The sequence below is a fragment of the Adiantum capillus-veneris genome, chromosome 27 (assembly GCF_014529385.1).
Source record: "Adiantum capillus-veneris isolate H3 chromosome 27, ASM1452938v2, whole genome shotgun sequence".
Lineage (NCBI taxonomy): Eukaryota > Viridiplantae > Streptophyta > Polypodiopsida > Polypodiales > Pteridaceae > Adiantum > Adiantum capillus-veneris.
In genome coordinates this window covers 128,881,169-128,896,742 of record NC_140957.1, presented here as the reverse complement: position 1 = coordinate 128,896,742, position 15,574 = coordinate 128,881,169, and the positions used below count along the sequence as shown (strand labels likewise).

Genomic DNA, 15,574 nt, shown 5'->3' with positions numbered 1-15,574 from the left:
ACACTAAGAGAGAGTCTCACTTCTTTCTTTTCAATTTTTATACACATTAAAGAAGATCCATTCACTTTTGTATTTTAGAATGGCTTCTAAGTCCCTTGTCACACTAGGACACCTGTCACACCCTCCTTTTGCAAATGGCCGTTAATGCTTATGTCACACCAGACTTGAAAACCAAAGCTGCACATTTTTCTTAGTGAATAGGAGTAGCCTACGTGGTTAAACCACTAACTTAGACGTTGTCTCTCAGTGTTCGATGCCTCTGAAATGAACTCCTACATGCACTTTTTGTAGTTGGCCGCTACTTTGAGAACTTGGTCGAGTGTACGAGGCCATCCCTCTGACAAGGGGTGGAGGCCAACTTTTTCCTTTTCATCTACAAACGATTGGCTACCACCTCTGCATGGCCTTCGCTTCCATGCCCTAGTGTGATATGGATGTAAGACAAACCCCTTTTCTTATTCAAGAGTACTATGAACTCTCTCTCTCTCTCTCTCTCTCTCTCATGGAGAAGAGGGCTCAACAACTAGGCTTCCAACAATTTTAAGAGTCTCGTAGATGAATACACACCGTCTCAAGGAACATTACTCTTTTGTGAATTTTAAAATTCAATATCGCTCAACAATTAAGCTTCTGACACATGGTGCTTCTCAAGCCGTCATTCTCTCTCTTCACAGTGCCCTCCTTATCGATTTCTCTCAATTATAAGAGTTAAATACTATACAATTATATAGTTTTTCTCCCGCTCATTTTTTTGCCTAATAACCCTCACCCACACGTATGCCTTGTCTAACTTATGCAGCACTACACCTTAGGACTTGCCGTGCTCCTCTATTAGCTTCCACAAGAAAACTATAGGCATGGTCCCTAGGTAGCATGCCCCCCTTTGGTTCATCCTTGATGTTGAGGATGGGGCTCAAACCGCACTAGATAGGACAACGTGGACCCCTGCCGTATGAATATTCGCTCGAATTTTGGCTCGCTCGAAAAATGTCACTCGGTGTATGGTAAGACTCTTTGGTCTATGCACGAAGAAGGCATTGAAGAAGGTCACTATTTGCACGAAGAAGGCGTTGAAGAGGTCACTATTTGCAATGCGGTAATCATGCTTTTGTTGTATGCGGATGATGTAGTGCTTCTACCACACAAGCTTATGGTTGTCCTTGAGAACTTTTGCTTGCAAAGTGGGCTGATTGTGAATGAATCCAAAACACACATTATGCTTGTGAAAACCAACCATAAGGAGAAGCCATGCATCGTGAACAACACTGAGACACTTGGAGTTGTTTAGAGCTTTAAGTACCTTGGCCTTGAAGTTCCATCCAATCACAAGTGGCATGAATGCGCTATGCGTCGTTTGGAAGCGGGAAAGAGAGAATATTATGCATTTGAGAATATGTGTAATGCAGGAAACATCAAGTGTTGGGTTCTCAAGAAGTACCTTTTTGATGCATTAGTGACACCGATTCTCCTTTATGGAGTTGAAGTGTGGGATGGGAGCATTTCAAAGTCTACTTGGAAAGAATTTGAGAATGCCCAAAGGCAATTTCCTTACAAACTCTATCCAAGTTAAGACACAAACACTATATATTCTCCTACTTCTTTAGTATAGATCTTTTACAATTGAGGTTATGGACATGGAAAGGGTTGTGAAGTACATGATAAAGATGCGCCAAAACCCCTTACATCGACTTCCTACAATTGCATGGGAAGCAAGCAAAAAAGTTCAAAAGGCGCATAAAAACAAGATCTTGAGCACAAACTGGATGCAAGACATATAGAAGTGGGTTGGGAGATGGGATGCATTACACTTGCTACATGATGATTCAATTGACTCCCAAGTGAATGAAGCTTTTCTACAACATCAATGTATTACGGCTTGGAGAAAATCCGGTGGGTCACACTTCATACATTCCGCCACCCATATTGTCTCTAACTACAGAACCATGTTCTTCGTTGAAAGAGAAAACCGTACTCACACTTACATGCTTGAGCCTATCCCCTTGTCGGCGATACACACTATCGCAGCCATTCGGCTTAGCTCCCATTCCCTTCGATGTGAGACAGGGCGTTGGGACAATGGAGAAAAGTCAAATCGACTATGCACATTATGCTCTGCAAGTTCTAGAGTCTTGAGTACCACACACTACTAGAGTGCCCAACTTTTGGTCATATCCGAACTTGCTTCTCTCACATTTTCAGCCATGACTTAGACCTACACACTTTCCTCTCCAGTCACAGTGTGGGCTCTTCATTGCGACTTTCATCACCACAATTTTGGAGCATCGAGAGTTACTCATCAACGATACACATACTACATCACATGTAACTTTGATCCCATAAGTTATATTTGACCTTCGAAGACGATAGTAAAATCTATCTATCTCTCTCTCTCCAAAAAAACGAAGAGATTTTAGCGCGGTGTGCACTTTCATACACTTTTCAATGTCGCAGAAAAAAAGGTGCTTTATTTTTTCCAGGTTGCGAAAAACCAACTTGAACGTGAACTCCTTGGTTGAAGGTTGCCGGTTGAGCAGAAGTTGGCAACCACGTGAACTGAACCTTGGTAGGATTTGTATGAACTTGGCCAACGCAAAGGAATTTTCAAATCCCACGTTCCGATGCTTTCAACCAACATGCCCTCCAGAGTGACAGTGGCCTCCACCATCATCCATGTGAGCTGCACCCACGCAGAAGAAGTTGCCATGCTTGCTTTTCTGCGTTGCTTTTGCAGGCGTTTCTCTGCAGCACGGATGCAAAGGCGCCATTTGACTCGAACCCTCTTTGTTGCTTCTCTCCCATGTACTCTCTAGCTCGCTCACGGTTCTCAAGAGCGAGACAGGCGCCCTCTGCGCCGCTGACCTATTTCTCGAAGGACGAGCAACTCTGGCTGTGGCGAACGATGCGTGGACATATATCTATCTACAGACGCACAAAACACCAAAGCAGGTTAGCTCTTTTGTTATCTTTTCTTTGGAGCCACTATCGCCACAGCCAAGAGTACATTCAGGACTGTTCCGTTTCTGTGTCTTGCGTAGCTGCTGGAAACCCTTGCTTTGAGACTCTGGGCTTACAAGCTGAGCTTGAACTTGGATCTTTCAATGCTTGTGATCTATGTTGCTCAGCATGGCTCGCGCAGGAATGCTCTGTTTTTTGCCGAGTGACTTTTTCTACAAGTAGATGACTCAATCACACCAGTTAATTAATTCCTCGAAATGCGTCATCATGGATGGGAGCTGCCATATCATCCCCTCCAGGTATGCAGAGTTCTGCATGCTTCTAGAGAACCCCCAGTTATGTTTCATCAAACAAATGCTGACAAACTTCAGCTGGGATAAGGCTCAGCATAGCTCTTTCCTCATTTGTTTACGTGCCTGTGGATAGAGACTAATGCTCTCCTTCATGCATGTCTGTACTATTAACCTCCATGCTGATGGAGGGTACTTCAGCCATAGCTGCATTTTTGTGCTTTAAACCAGGAACCTCTTTATTGATTCTTAGCTTGCGCTGCAGTTCAAGGTTACCTTGAAATTGCATTCAGCGGTGTTCTTATGTGTATGGGTTACTAGCAATGGCGTTGTTCTGGATTATTTCTGTAGTGAGCTCGATTTATGGCAGAGAGGAGGTGTAGGATCTTTCTGTTTTTTCAAGCATTTCTAATGAGAAGGCTTAGGCTCAGCAACTTGCAGAACCTGTAATCCATGTGTGATTTTGTGTGCTTGCAAGCATATTTTGCACCTATTGATGCCCCACATTTGTAATTCGACTGTCTCTTGTAAAGCATTTCAGATTAATTGTCTAAGTTGTTAGAGATTGGCAACAACTTGCATGCTCAAACCTTGAAGACGTTTTAGTCAATGTGATATTTTGTTGTTTTGCTAGGTCATTGCGATTGCTGGGTTTTTGGCCCTTGGGTTTGCTTTCTACATCTTCTTTATACCATTCGTGGAATATAGTATTCTGGAGACTTGTGGTCTTGTAGCATACTCTCTAATAGTAAGTTCAAGCAGTCTTTTATTTCACGAGCACATACACACACACACACACACACACATAGAAATGAAAGGAAATGTTATATTAATGTCTTCAAAAGGCCAAAATGACCCATGGGACCAATGTGTTACAAAATAGTGAATCTAATACCATGTCACACACACACACACACACACACACACACACACACACACACACAGAGAGAGAGAGAGAGAGAGAGAGAGAGAGAGAGAGAGAGAGAGAGAGAGAGAGAGAGAGAGAGAGAGAGTCACACAACAATATTTGACCATCTATTATCCTTGATAGGACCTAGAGAACCCATGTTCCTCTTAATGATGCTACTCACGTCCCTTGTTGCTTAGCTCATTCATGCTCTCAGGGGGACCTAAGCTTCCATGGGCACCTCACAAATTTAAGTGCTCCATATTAAATGGGGTATAAAGACTCCTAAGTAATGTCTAATTGTTCTAGCACCTTAAGGTTGGGAGACCCTTTTTGCACATTTCTCGTTCATCCCAGAAGCATCAAGACTCCAGGGGCAGATCTTCGCTGAGTTGATCCTGTAGGTCTATCATCAGTCATAGTTGCAATCATACTCGTATTGTTAGTTGAAACATAACCGTATGAAAAATAATATCATACTTCAACAGAATTGGCAAGAAAAGTTCAAGCTAATGAGGTTGATGGAGACATTAATGATGGTTGACATTGATAGGAGTTTCAAGATTAAAACAGATGTGAAAATTTTCATATTTTTGTAGTGCTAGTGCTTATCATGTATAATATTACGTGTGTGTTCAAAATAATATTTGGGTCATGTATGTTCCAAGCTCAAGGGTTGAAACATACTCCTATCCTACTTTCTTACCCATAGGCTGCTAGGTGTAGCGGAATTGTTTAAGGATTTAGCTTGGATCTAGTACTCCGCACAAACACAGTGTTACTTAACTTCATTTGAAAAGAGAAATTGAACTGAACACAATGAAGGAGAGAGAGGTAGAGAGAGAACCACACGGCATGTCGGTTCCCAACCACCCTCAAGGGCCCCCTTGCCCTGTTGCCAGAGCAAGTACTTTCTTTATTACTTGCACAAATGCTGATACAATGACTAAATGCTGAGATGTTGACGAGAACTTGATGCAGATGCTTGGAACTGCTAAGATGCCGAGGGGTGTTGACGGTAGATGCTTGGTTCTGCGAGGCTAAGGTTGAAAACCAAAAACACTAGTGAACTTGGCTTGGATTTGCATTGCTTGGCGATGACTGGGCTGAAAACTGCATGTTGAAAACGCTGGAGTATTGAGATAAAAATGCCGAGTTTTGGTGCTGAAAACGCTGAGGATGATTGGCTGAAAATGCTGGTGAAGTGGTGCTGAAAAACGTTGGCTGATGCTTGGTTGTGCTGCGGTACTGGTACTACTGGAGAGATGACCCTCCCAAATCACTTATATAGGCCTTCCATACTGGGTCGAGGAACCATTTATCCAGCTCCACGACTATGGGAAGATAATGCTAAAAAAATGTCACTTATTACAAAAATGACTTAAGAGGTGGTTCACATGTTGGAATTCTTAAATGACTATACTATGCAAGAGAGGGTATGCACCTATGACCGGCTTGGGCATGCACGTCTTGCTAGAGGCTCACAAAGTGTCAGGCTAGGTCCTAATCCCCCTCCCCTCCCCCTCCCTGCCCACTCGTATATTGGGGTAACATTACCTACCTCTAGGAATCAGATTCCGATGCAACACCACTGTTCAACTTAGACTTTTTGGGGAGATTCCTTCAAATTGGACCAGCACACTTGTATCAAATCACCTCCTTCTTGGACTTTCCATTAGATCTAGAAGTATTACCCTCCCCTTGCTTGTGCTTTTGCTTTGATGTCGTGGATGACTATCCAGTCAAGGTGTTAGAGCCTTGTAGAGCGTCATAATTGATTTCTCTTGATCAAACACCATGGGAACAAGGTCCTTTCATTCAATAAGTGGTCCTCCCCGAAGTAATGAAGGCTGAATAATGGGCTAAAATAGGCTAAAAGTGCGTATGCAGGGCCAAGATGGCCTACAATCATGAAATGCAACTTAAAATGCCAAGTCCACATTGTTGAAGAAGATAATCAACGATGGGTGGTCCAAGTCCACATCGTTGAAGAAAATAATCAACTCTAGGTCGAGGTAGAGGCTTGGTACCACATGCTCATAGCTTTATGTGCCATGTGGCATGCTACTGGTATGTCAAAAGTTTGTCTCTTGAGCCTAAGAGATTTTGTATCAGCAACTTTGTGAACCTATTTGCAAGACTTGCATATATGGACAAGTCCATTAGATAGGTTTGTACATTTTGGAACTCTCTTGCATAACTGATTCGTACACATTTGATGGGCATTATTACTCTTTGGTGGGCATCAGGAAACACCAGCATGTAGCCTAGAATTTTCCAAGTCAAATGCATTAGTAGGTTGGGATATATGGGCCTTACAATATGCTGAAACTATGTGCACACATGTGCACATTCATGCAATCATGAAGGAAAAGTCAATTGACATGCAATTTGAGTTTTAGTGCCACACACTTCAAGGATTCTCCTACGAACTTTGAGGCTAGTGCAGAGAACAAGGACATATCGCTACACGGTGCTCCAAAAGGGCACAAGAATTAGGATGATTGGCAGATTGAAAGAACAGCAAGACGAGGCGATACTAGTCCCATAACAAATTTTTGAATAAAACTAATGTTTTATGAAAGAATCTGTTGATTCTGGAAAAGAGAATGAGATGGAGCAGTGACAGCTCTCGAATGAACTTGATAACAAATCATGAATCATAACAAATCATGAATCACGACTGATTCAATGGAATGAATGACTGGACCACTCTGTTCAGTATGAACTTAGTGATAAATTGGCGATTCTCGCACACGACAGTGCTTGAGGCGACAGATTCTCACGATAGTGCTTGAGGCGAACAATTCTCGCACACGACATTGCTGGAGGCGAATGACTACTTGCACACGACAGTGCTTGAGTCGAAAAATCTCGTTAGACATGATCGCAATATGGGATTAGTTAACCCGACATCAATGAGGTCCAAAATGGATCTAGATGTGGTTACTAAATACGTTGCTGGCAGTCATTGTCTGAGATTTGGAATGAATGTTTCTGTGATTGATTGTCATGTGATGTCATGTGCACTGATGTGACTGTCGTCTTGTACATGTGCTGGATGTGTCGTGTCTAGTGCGTCGGTACTAACAGTCAGTGTCTACTAAGACATTTTATGGCCTCTGTCTGTTTTGCATACGTAATCGAGGGCGATTACAATTCTTTCAAGAGGAGGGTATGTCACAAAATGGTGACATGGCATGATCACCCGCGGGCATAAACGGTACGAGCAAATGTGTTGATGTCACGTGACACATCCAACCCTATGTGTCCGTGGACAAGACTAGGGTTTAGTCAGTCAAGTCAGTCTAGAATAGGAAGTGATCTGGCACTTTTGTGAGTCTGTTCGCAGACCGTGCATGTCCAGACACTTAGATTAGATGCATATCCTCTGGTTGCACACAACATGACCATCAGATTCCAGTCAGATCCCATCAGTAGCATTTTTACAGTGCATAGACCTATTTTCCCTATTTTTGACATTTTTCACTTATTGTTTTTAAGTGACTTTTGTTGGAAAGTAGGTAGGGCAATTTTGCTAAGTTAATATATAAGCAAACCGGAGTTAGCACTTTTTGGCAGAAGAGGCAGCAGGAGCACCTTGCTCAACAGGCAACTTCTTAGCAAGACCAACCCCCGCGACAACTCAAGCGTTTCTCTCAACAGAAGACCTAGCGTTTTTGCACCAGATCAGCCAGCGTTTTTGCACTTGCAAATTCCCGGCGATAGTAGAACCACAGATCAGCCTAGCGTTTTGCATTTGCAAGACATCAGGCAACAGCAGAACCAGCAAAAGCCCTAGCGTTTTTGCAAGAAGACTTCAAATCAGCCCTAGCGTTTTTGGTTTGCAGATCAGCCCCGGCGTTTTGTAGACTCACCGCGACGGAACATCAAGAACCACCAGCGTTTTCAGTTTTCAGCCTTTAGCACTCGCAGATCAAGTCCTGAATCTCGCAGATCTCACCTTCCCGCAGTAGATCTTCGCCGCACGGTCAGATTCGGCAAGGTTTACAGCTCCAGCCCAGAAAACGCAGATTTCAGCATCTGCGTTTTCAGCGCGTCGTCGTCGCATCGTCGTCATCGACATAGAGTCATAATTCAGCAGATAAAGATTTGCAGACTTCAGCCCTTAGCGATTTCAGTTTTCAGCCCGTCTCGTCGTCGTCCTCATCGTCGTCGACATCGTCGGCAAGTCCAAGCATTGTAGAGATTTGTGCAATCATAAGTAGACCGCTCTGGCCATAGAGAGTGGGGCCTTCGGAGGAGGGTTTTACAACGTCTCGGGTGTCGTATTTCCTTCTCTCTCTATCTCTCAGTCTCATACACTTTCTCGCTCTGTGTCCATTCACTTTGTGTGTCCATTGCACTCTCTCATTAAGAATGGAAGGCTCTCCCTTCCATAAGTAAAAGGAACCTTGAGCACAATTCGGAGCACTCATCTTGAGCAAAGTTCAAACATTCATTCTGTTGCACCTTATAGCTGACGTGGCAGAAACCTTATCGATAGATGTTGACGTGGCAGAAATTGTACGGACAGCAGTACGGATCTCCGCATATCGCGCTGACATGTTGACGTGGTTGTTGTACGGATTTCTGCAAATTGCGCTGATGCTTTTTTTCTGGGCAGATTTTTGGGATTAGTTGCTTTAGGGACTATTTGCTTTTGAGTTTAATAGCTTTTGGGGCTTTGCTTTTTGCATCCCTTGTAAGAATAAAAGAGCCCTAAGGGCCACACTTCTCAGAGCATCTAGACACAGAGTCTGAGAGCGGAGGACCCTTCAGAAGTTGTACTTTGCTCAAAGATTAATATAAAAGAAATATCGAAAGGGGCGCCAGTCTTTGGGGCCAATCTCTCTGGGCACGGAACTACGCCGAGCCGTGTCGACCAAATTGAATTGGGATTTTAAAGTTGTGAAGTATTTTAAGTGATTCGCTCTCTTGTCCCGACAGAATCTAGACTTGGAGTGCCCAAGTTTGTTACACTACCAGAATGTTGGGTCGAGCAACCTTTAATTCAGCCCCACAACCATGCTAAATAATGGCTATTATTATTATTACTTAAGAGGCGGTTCACACGCTCACATGCTTATATGCCGACTGATTGTACTGTGCAAAAGAGGGTATGCAACTATGACCTGCTAGAGGCGCTCACAAGAGAGGGTATGCACGTCTTGCTAGAGGCTCACAAAGTGCTAGGCTAGGTCCTAACCTAAACTACGACTAATGCTAGACTGTAGCAGAAGCTTGTCCATGTGGCGCAAGTGCAGTGCGCACGCGACACTTGGAGCATATGGTTGGGTCTTGATTGAACTCTACCAATGCATAGCATTATCTTTGAGAAATCCCGCAGCTCGAGTGTAAGGTGCAGCGGAAGTGAATGTTGAACTTTGCTCAAGATGAGTGCTCCGAATGGTGCTCAAGGGTTCCTTTTACTTGCGGAAGGGAGAGCCTTCCGTTCCTTTAGTGAGAGATTGCAATGGAGACAAACAAAGTGGATAAACACTGTGAATGAAGGTGCTGAGACTGAGAGATAGAGAGAGAAGAGAATACCACACCAGAATGTTGTCAAACCCTCCTCCGAAGGCCCCACTCTCTATGGCGAGAGCGGTCTACTATTGATTGCACCATAGTCGCAAGGGATGCATTCCGGGACGGGGAACAGGGGACGGGGCTCAAATTGATTTTTAGTGTAAAAAAGAGGGCGGGACAGCAAGTGGGGACGGGAAGCCCGAAAAAGGGCGTCCCCTGTGACTATGGATTGCACAAATCTCTACAATGCAATGGACTTACCGACGATGTTGACAATGACGAGACGGGCTGAAATCTGAAAACGCTAATGGTTGAAATCTGCAAATCTTTATCTGCTGAATTCTGACTCTATGTCGGTGTCGACGGCGATGACGATGATGCGATGACAATGCGCTGAAAACGCAGATGCTGAAATCTGCGTTTTTTGGGCTGAATCTGCAAACGCTGGCTGATCTGACCGTGCGGCGAGGATCTGCTGCGGGAAGGTGAGATCTGCGAGGTTTGGGGGTTCTACTGCGGAGTCTGACTGCTGAAAACTGAAAACGCTGATGCCTACGTTGGTTCTGTCGCGGAGAATGTGCAAAACGCTATGTTGTCCTGCTGATCCAAAAACGCTAGGGCTGATTTGGTGTCAATCTGCAAAAATGCTATGGTCCTGCTGTCGCCAAGTGGATGTGCGAATGCAAAACGCTGGGCTGATCTGCAAAGCTGAAAACGTTGGCTTCTTTGTTGGCTGAAAACGCTAGGAGTTCCGCCGGGAGGGGGGAGGGGGCGGGGGGCGTCTTGCTGAGAAGGTGCTGTGTTGGACACTTGGTCCGTGCTGCCTCTTCTGCCAGAAAGTGCTAGCGCTAGTTTGCTTATATAGTGACTTACTCAATTTGCCCTACCGAGTTCCCAACAAAAGTCACTTATTAATAATAAGTGAAAAATGTCTAAAATAGGGAAATTTGGTCTAGGCACTATAAAAATGCTCCTTATGGAATTTGATGGTAATGTTGATGATCATGTTGTGTGCAACCAGAGGATACGCATCTACTCTAAATGCCTGGACATGCACGGTCTGCGAACAGACTCACAAAAGTGCCAGAAAACTTCCTAAGCTAGGCTAACTGACATGTCATGAAGTGGCTTGTCCACGTACACATAGGGTTAGATGTGCACGTGAAATCCCCTCCTTTTCAAAGTGAGGTACTGGTACCAAACTGTGTGGCGTTGAGGGAGATCGCCAACAACGTCTGGAATCTTGGAAAGGACTCTTCGTCGGCCCACTTTGATGCGTGGGTCATGCGATACTTGAACTTCATAAAGGTCTGCAACGCTTGCTTCTTTGGGCCGCGCTGAAAGCGACACAAAGTCATCTGTGGCTCCTTCAATGCTTCAACTTCGTCTATAGTCATGCGTCTACCTTCTTCAAGAATCTCCAAGGATGAAAATTCTTGAAACCACTTCCAACACAAGAACAAGAACATATCCATTCCATGTACAATGACTGGAAAAATTCTAGTCTTCCTAAAGGACTGTGCATGCAATGTAGATGAACAAAGTGACGGAGTGTCAAACCATTCACCAAAAACACGCAAACAATGGAATCGAAACTTGTCTTTTTGATCTAAATCTATCAACTGTGGCAAATCACAATGGAAATGCCGATGCTTGATGCTCTGTTAGGTGCAGCGGAATGAACGTTAGCGCTTTGCTCAAGATGAGTGCTCCGAACTGTGCTCAAGGTTCCTTTTTTTCTTATGGAAGGCTCTATTATGGAAGCTAGAGCCTTCCGTTCTTAATGAGAGAATGCTATGATCACAAACAAAGTGAATGGACACTGTGCGTGCAAGTTAATGAGACTGAGAGATAGAGAGAGAAGAGAGATACGACACCAGAGACGTTGTAAAACCCTCCTCCGAAGGCCCCACTCTCGTCGGCGAGAGTGGTTTACTTATGATTGCACAATCTGGTACAAACTATATGCATGGGACTGATGCAAGTCTAGGCTATGTCGACGATGACGACGGGGATGATGAAGTCGACCTAATGGCTGAAATCTGCAATCTTCCTACTGCTGTCCAAAAACGCTATGGGCTGAAATCTGCGATTGAGCCAAAAACGCTGATTTTGGGGCTGTTTTCTGTGGGTCTTTGTCGCTGAAAATCTGCAGGTTTAGGGCTGAAAACTGAGGTGTCTTTTAGGCTGAAAATCAATGGTCTATCCGGGCTGAATCTGCTACTCCTTTTAGGGCTGATCTTGATGGACTTTTAGGGCTGCAAATCACTGCATATGCTGGATTTGCAAGGCTGAAGATGAAACTAAAAACGCTAGGTTGTTGTGTTCCAAAAACGTTAGGTATGCTGGTCTTTCCAAAAACGCTAGGTGTTGGATTCTATCGGCGATGCAGATCTGATGTAAAAACGCCAGGCTGAGGATGCTTTGCAAAAACGCTATCTGATGGTTTGACTGCGGCGAGGACCTGTTGATGCCAAAAACGCCAGGCAATGCTTGTGGATGGCGATGGACTCTTGTTGGAGGAACCGCTATGCAATGGGGTCTTTGTTTGGAGGGAAAACCACCAAGGTCCCGTTGAGAAGTTGTCTGCTGAGCTTGGCTCCTGTTGCCTCTTCTGCCATTTAGTGTTAACTTTGGTTTGCTTATATTTTTTCTTAGCAAAATTGCCCTACCTACTTTTGTTGGAAAGTCACTTAAATTAATAAGTGAAAAATACCAAAAAAAGGTAAAATAGGCTAAAATCACTGGAAAATTCCCCTGATGGAATCTGATGGATTCTGATGGGAATACTGATGATCATGTTGTGTGCAACCAAAGGATATGCATCTACACTAAGTGACTGGGCATGCACGGTCTACGAATAGACTCACAAAAGTGCCAGATCACTTCTAAATCTAGACTGATTGGATTGACTGAACCCTGATCATGTTGTAGCTTGTCCATGGACACATAGGGTTGGATGTGTCACGTGATATCCCCTCCTTTTCAAAGTGAGGTACTTGTACCGAACTATATGGCGTCGAGGGAGATCGCCAATAGCATCTGGAATCTTGTAAGGGACTGTCACAAAGTGATGACGTGGCGGACAGCACAAACCCTAATTTTTGCCAGAAACCCTAAAATTCCTGCAAACCCTAATTTTTGCCAAAAACCCTAAATTCCGGAAATCGCGGAGGCGGATTATTAAAATTTTTTTTTTTTTTGGAAAATGATGAGCGACGCGAATTTTGCTTTTGCTTTTAAAAAAAAAAAAAAAAAAAAAGAGAAAAGACTCTCTAAGAGAGAGAGAGAACTGATGCTTTTGATTTTAAAAGCTTTTGGGGCTCTGCTTTTGGGCATCCCTTGTAACCTTTAAATTAGTGGTGAGGGCCTCACTTCTCAGAGCATCTGGACGCAGAGTCTGAGAGTGAAACCCTAACCGCTCTCTTGTACTTTGATGATTGATTAATATAAAAAGAAATACCGAAAGGGGCGCCAGTCTTTGGGGCCAATATCTCTAGGCACGGAACTCCGTCGGGCCAGTGCAAATCTATTGTGATCTGTGAATTGTTTTGAAGTGGTTAATTGGTGCTGTCGCGGTTGATTCTTGACTTGGAGTGTCCAAGTCTGTTACAGTGGTATCAAAGCACAGCCGATTTCTCTTCTACGGGAAATCTGATCCCCGATTTTTTTTTTCCGCGGCACCTATGGCTTCAGGCAATGATCAGTCGACTCCCTCTGCACCTGGAGATGCGGGCTGGGATCACAACGAAGATTCAGACAGAGAGTATGGCCCGCCTCGGCCTACTCAGGCGGAGCAAAGAGAGATGGAGCGTCGTCAATTGATTGGCGATGCAACAAAGATGATGCTCAATTTTGCCAAGGACCCGAAGATGGCAAAATATATGAACCAGACCTCTTTGAAAGAGGTACAGACAGAGTGGCAGAGAACCACAACACCACTCCCGAAACCCGCTCTCTAGAAACCTTCTGCCTCCAAGAAATATACGGAGAAGGAACTGGAGAACGTGGTTGATGCACGGATTGCTCAGCTTTTTGACATGCAAAAGAAAGCCAAAAAGCACGGCAAAAAGCAGAAGAAAGGCACTGACTTCCCGGGATATTTAGGTCGTCGGTCGACATTTGACAAGGCAAAGAAATTGAAGAAGCGCGTCAAGTTTGAAGACCTACCCAGTTCTTCTTCTTCTTCTTCTTCTGACAGTTCTTCTAGCTCCTCGGATTCGAGCGAAGAAGACAAAAAAGGTAAAAAGCGAAGCAAGAAGCAAAGCTTCGGAACGGGCAAGAAAAAGGCAAAGAAGGCTACATCTCGCCCAGAGACTGACAGTTCTACCGAGGACTCGTCTACAGACAGCTCAGATTCCGATGACGGAAAATTATATGCGAACAAGAAGAATTTTTACAAAGCCAACCAATATGACTTTCTCGAAGATAAAAGCAAGAAAGTCCGAGAGTTTAAGGAGGGTGGCCACTCGATCAAGTTTGATACTTTTCAGGATACTCAGATGCTTCGAAGGCTTTGTCTTTTTTTTCAGCAGTTTGACATCGCTTTCGCGGGAGGACGCTATTCAGAGCACTCCAAGATTGAGAGAGCTGCCTCTTACTTTAAGAGGAATGCTCGTACTTGGTGGTCCACGCTTCTATTAAGCAAGACTGTGCCAGTTACATGGCTGAAATTCAAGAGGCTTTTTATTTCTTCTTGGTTGACTCAAGAGTTTGAGCGAGATATACGAGCTGCTTGGAACCATCTCCGGATGACCAAGAACGATACAGTGAATTCTTACTGTGAAAGATTCTGGAACTCTTTTCTACCCGCCTCTTCATTCAAGAAGATCTCGTTCAAAGAACAGATTGAGCGGTTTACCTTGGGTCTACCTAGAGAGATCCGAGATCACTGCTTGGAACAGAAGTCGGCTTCTATTCAGGAGTTGATGAGTCATGCGAAGCGGGGCTTTGCCATTTACTCTGGCAGTCTGACCTACCCCACAGATGAGGCCATGACACAACGAGCCGAACAGACTTCTGGGAATGAAAGTAGAAAGAAAAAGAGCAAGCCAGAGAAAAAAGGATGCACAACCCAAGCTTACTCCTGAGGAGAGAGCTCGCTTCATCAGAGAGGGGAAGTGCTTTGGATGCGGGGAACATGGACATATGTTCGCGAAGTGCCCTAAAAAAGGCACAGAAAGAACAGAATGATAAAGACGACGACAGGCCTGAGAGTTCGAGAGCAGCTGAGGAATGTGGGAGAAAAGGCAGATAGAAAAGTAGAACTGGTATCACATGGCGTGGGACTTGCACCGAATCAAATGAATGAAAGTACAAACTTTGCCGCTTTTTTTTTGGGACAAAGTGAAGGATCAGGAAGCTCTTTTGAAGGAGCCAAGGCCAACTTCTTTTCACTTGGAATTGGCGGCTCGATTTGGAACTACGCCCGACAGACTGACGCCACAGGTGGAGGTATTTCGACTGGCACCCGGATGGGATGTTGCCATTACACCGAGCATTGGCAAACTTCGTTTGCAATGACAGGGGTGTTCAGGGCACGCGAGTGACGTTCTACTCGGGATCCCTTGGTACCACAAGAACTACGCCGTGGTTGACTACCGGGCCGAGAAAGCGACTTTGATAAATGAAGGGCTTAGAGATTGTACTTGATGAACTTCAGTTTTCTTACTCATTCTTTTGGGAGAACTGAACGATGGATAAAGGTTGAATATGTTTTGACCTGAAGAAAAGAACGCCAATATTTTTTTTTTCTCCACGCTCATGCCGATTGCTTTTGAGAGGGCCTGAAGATCATACCATTGATCTGAAATCTGGAAGCACGCCACCGAATCGGCCACCTTATCGTGTGAGCCGAGTACAGAATGAAAAGATTATGAACTCAGTGAAAGAC

At 44.3% G+C, this 15,574-nt stretch overlaps 1 protein-coding gene across 3 annotated transcripts in view; it reads left to right on the top strand.

Annotated features, from left to right (window-relative positions):
• Positions 1–2,625: 2,625 nt before the first annotated feature.
• LOC147422750 (putative protein S-acyltransferase 22) overlaps positions 2,626–15,574 on the top strand; it is a 33,037-nt gene continuing 20,088 nt past the window's right edge. Inside the window, exons 1-3 of one of the 3 annotated variants that reach the window (XM_086503671.1) lie at positions 2,626–2,946; positions 3,036–3,254; positions 3,880–3,993. In XM_086503671.1, the coding sequence (XP_086359797.1) occupies positions 3,213–3,254; positions 3,880–3,993 (156 nt within the window). In that variant the 5' untranslated portion in view covers positions 2,626–2,946; positions 3,036–3,212. The remainder of the gene's footprint in view (positions 2,947–3,035; positions 3,255–3,879; positions 3,994–15,574) is intronic. The other 2 variants (XM_086503672.1, XM_086503673.1) reach the window with 2 other exon arrangements.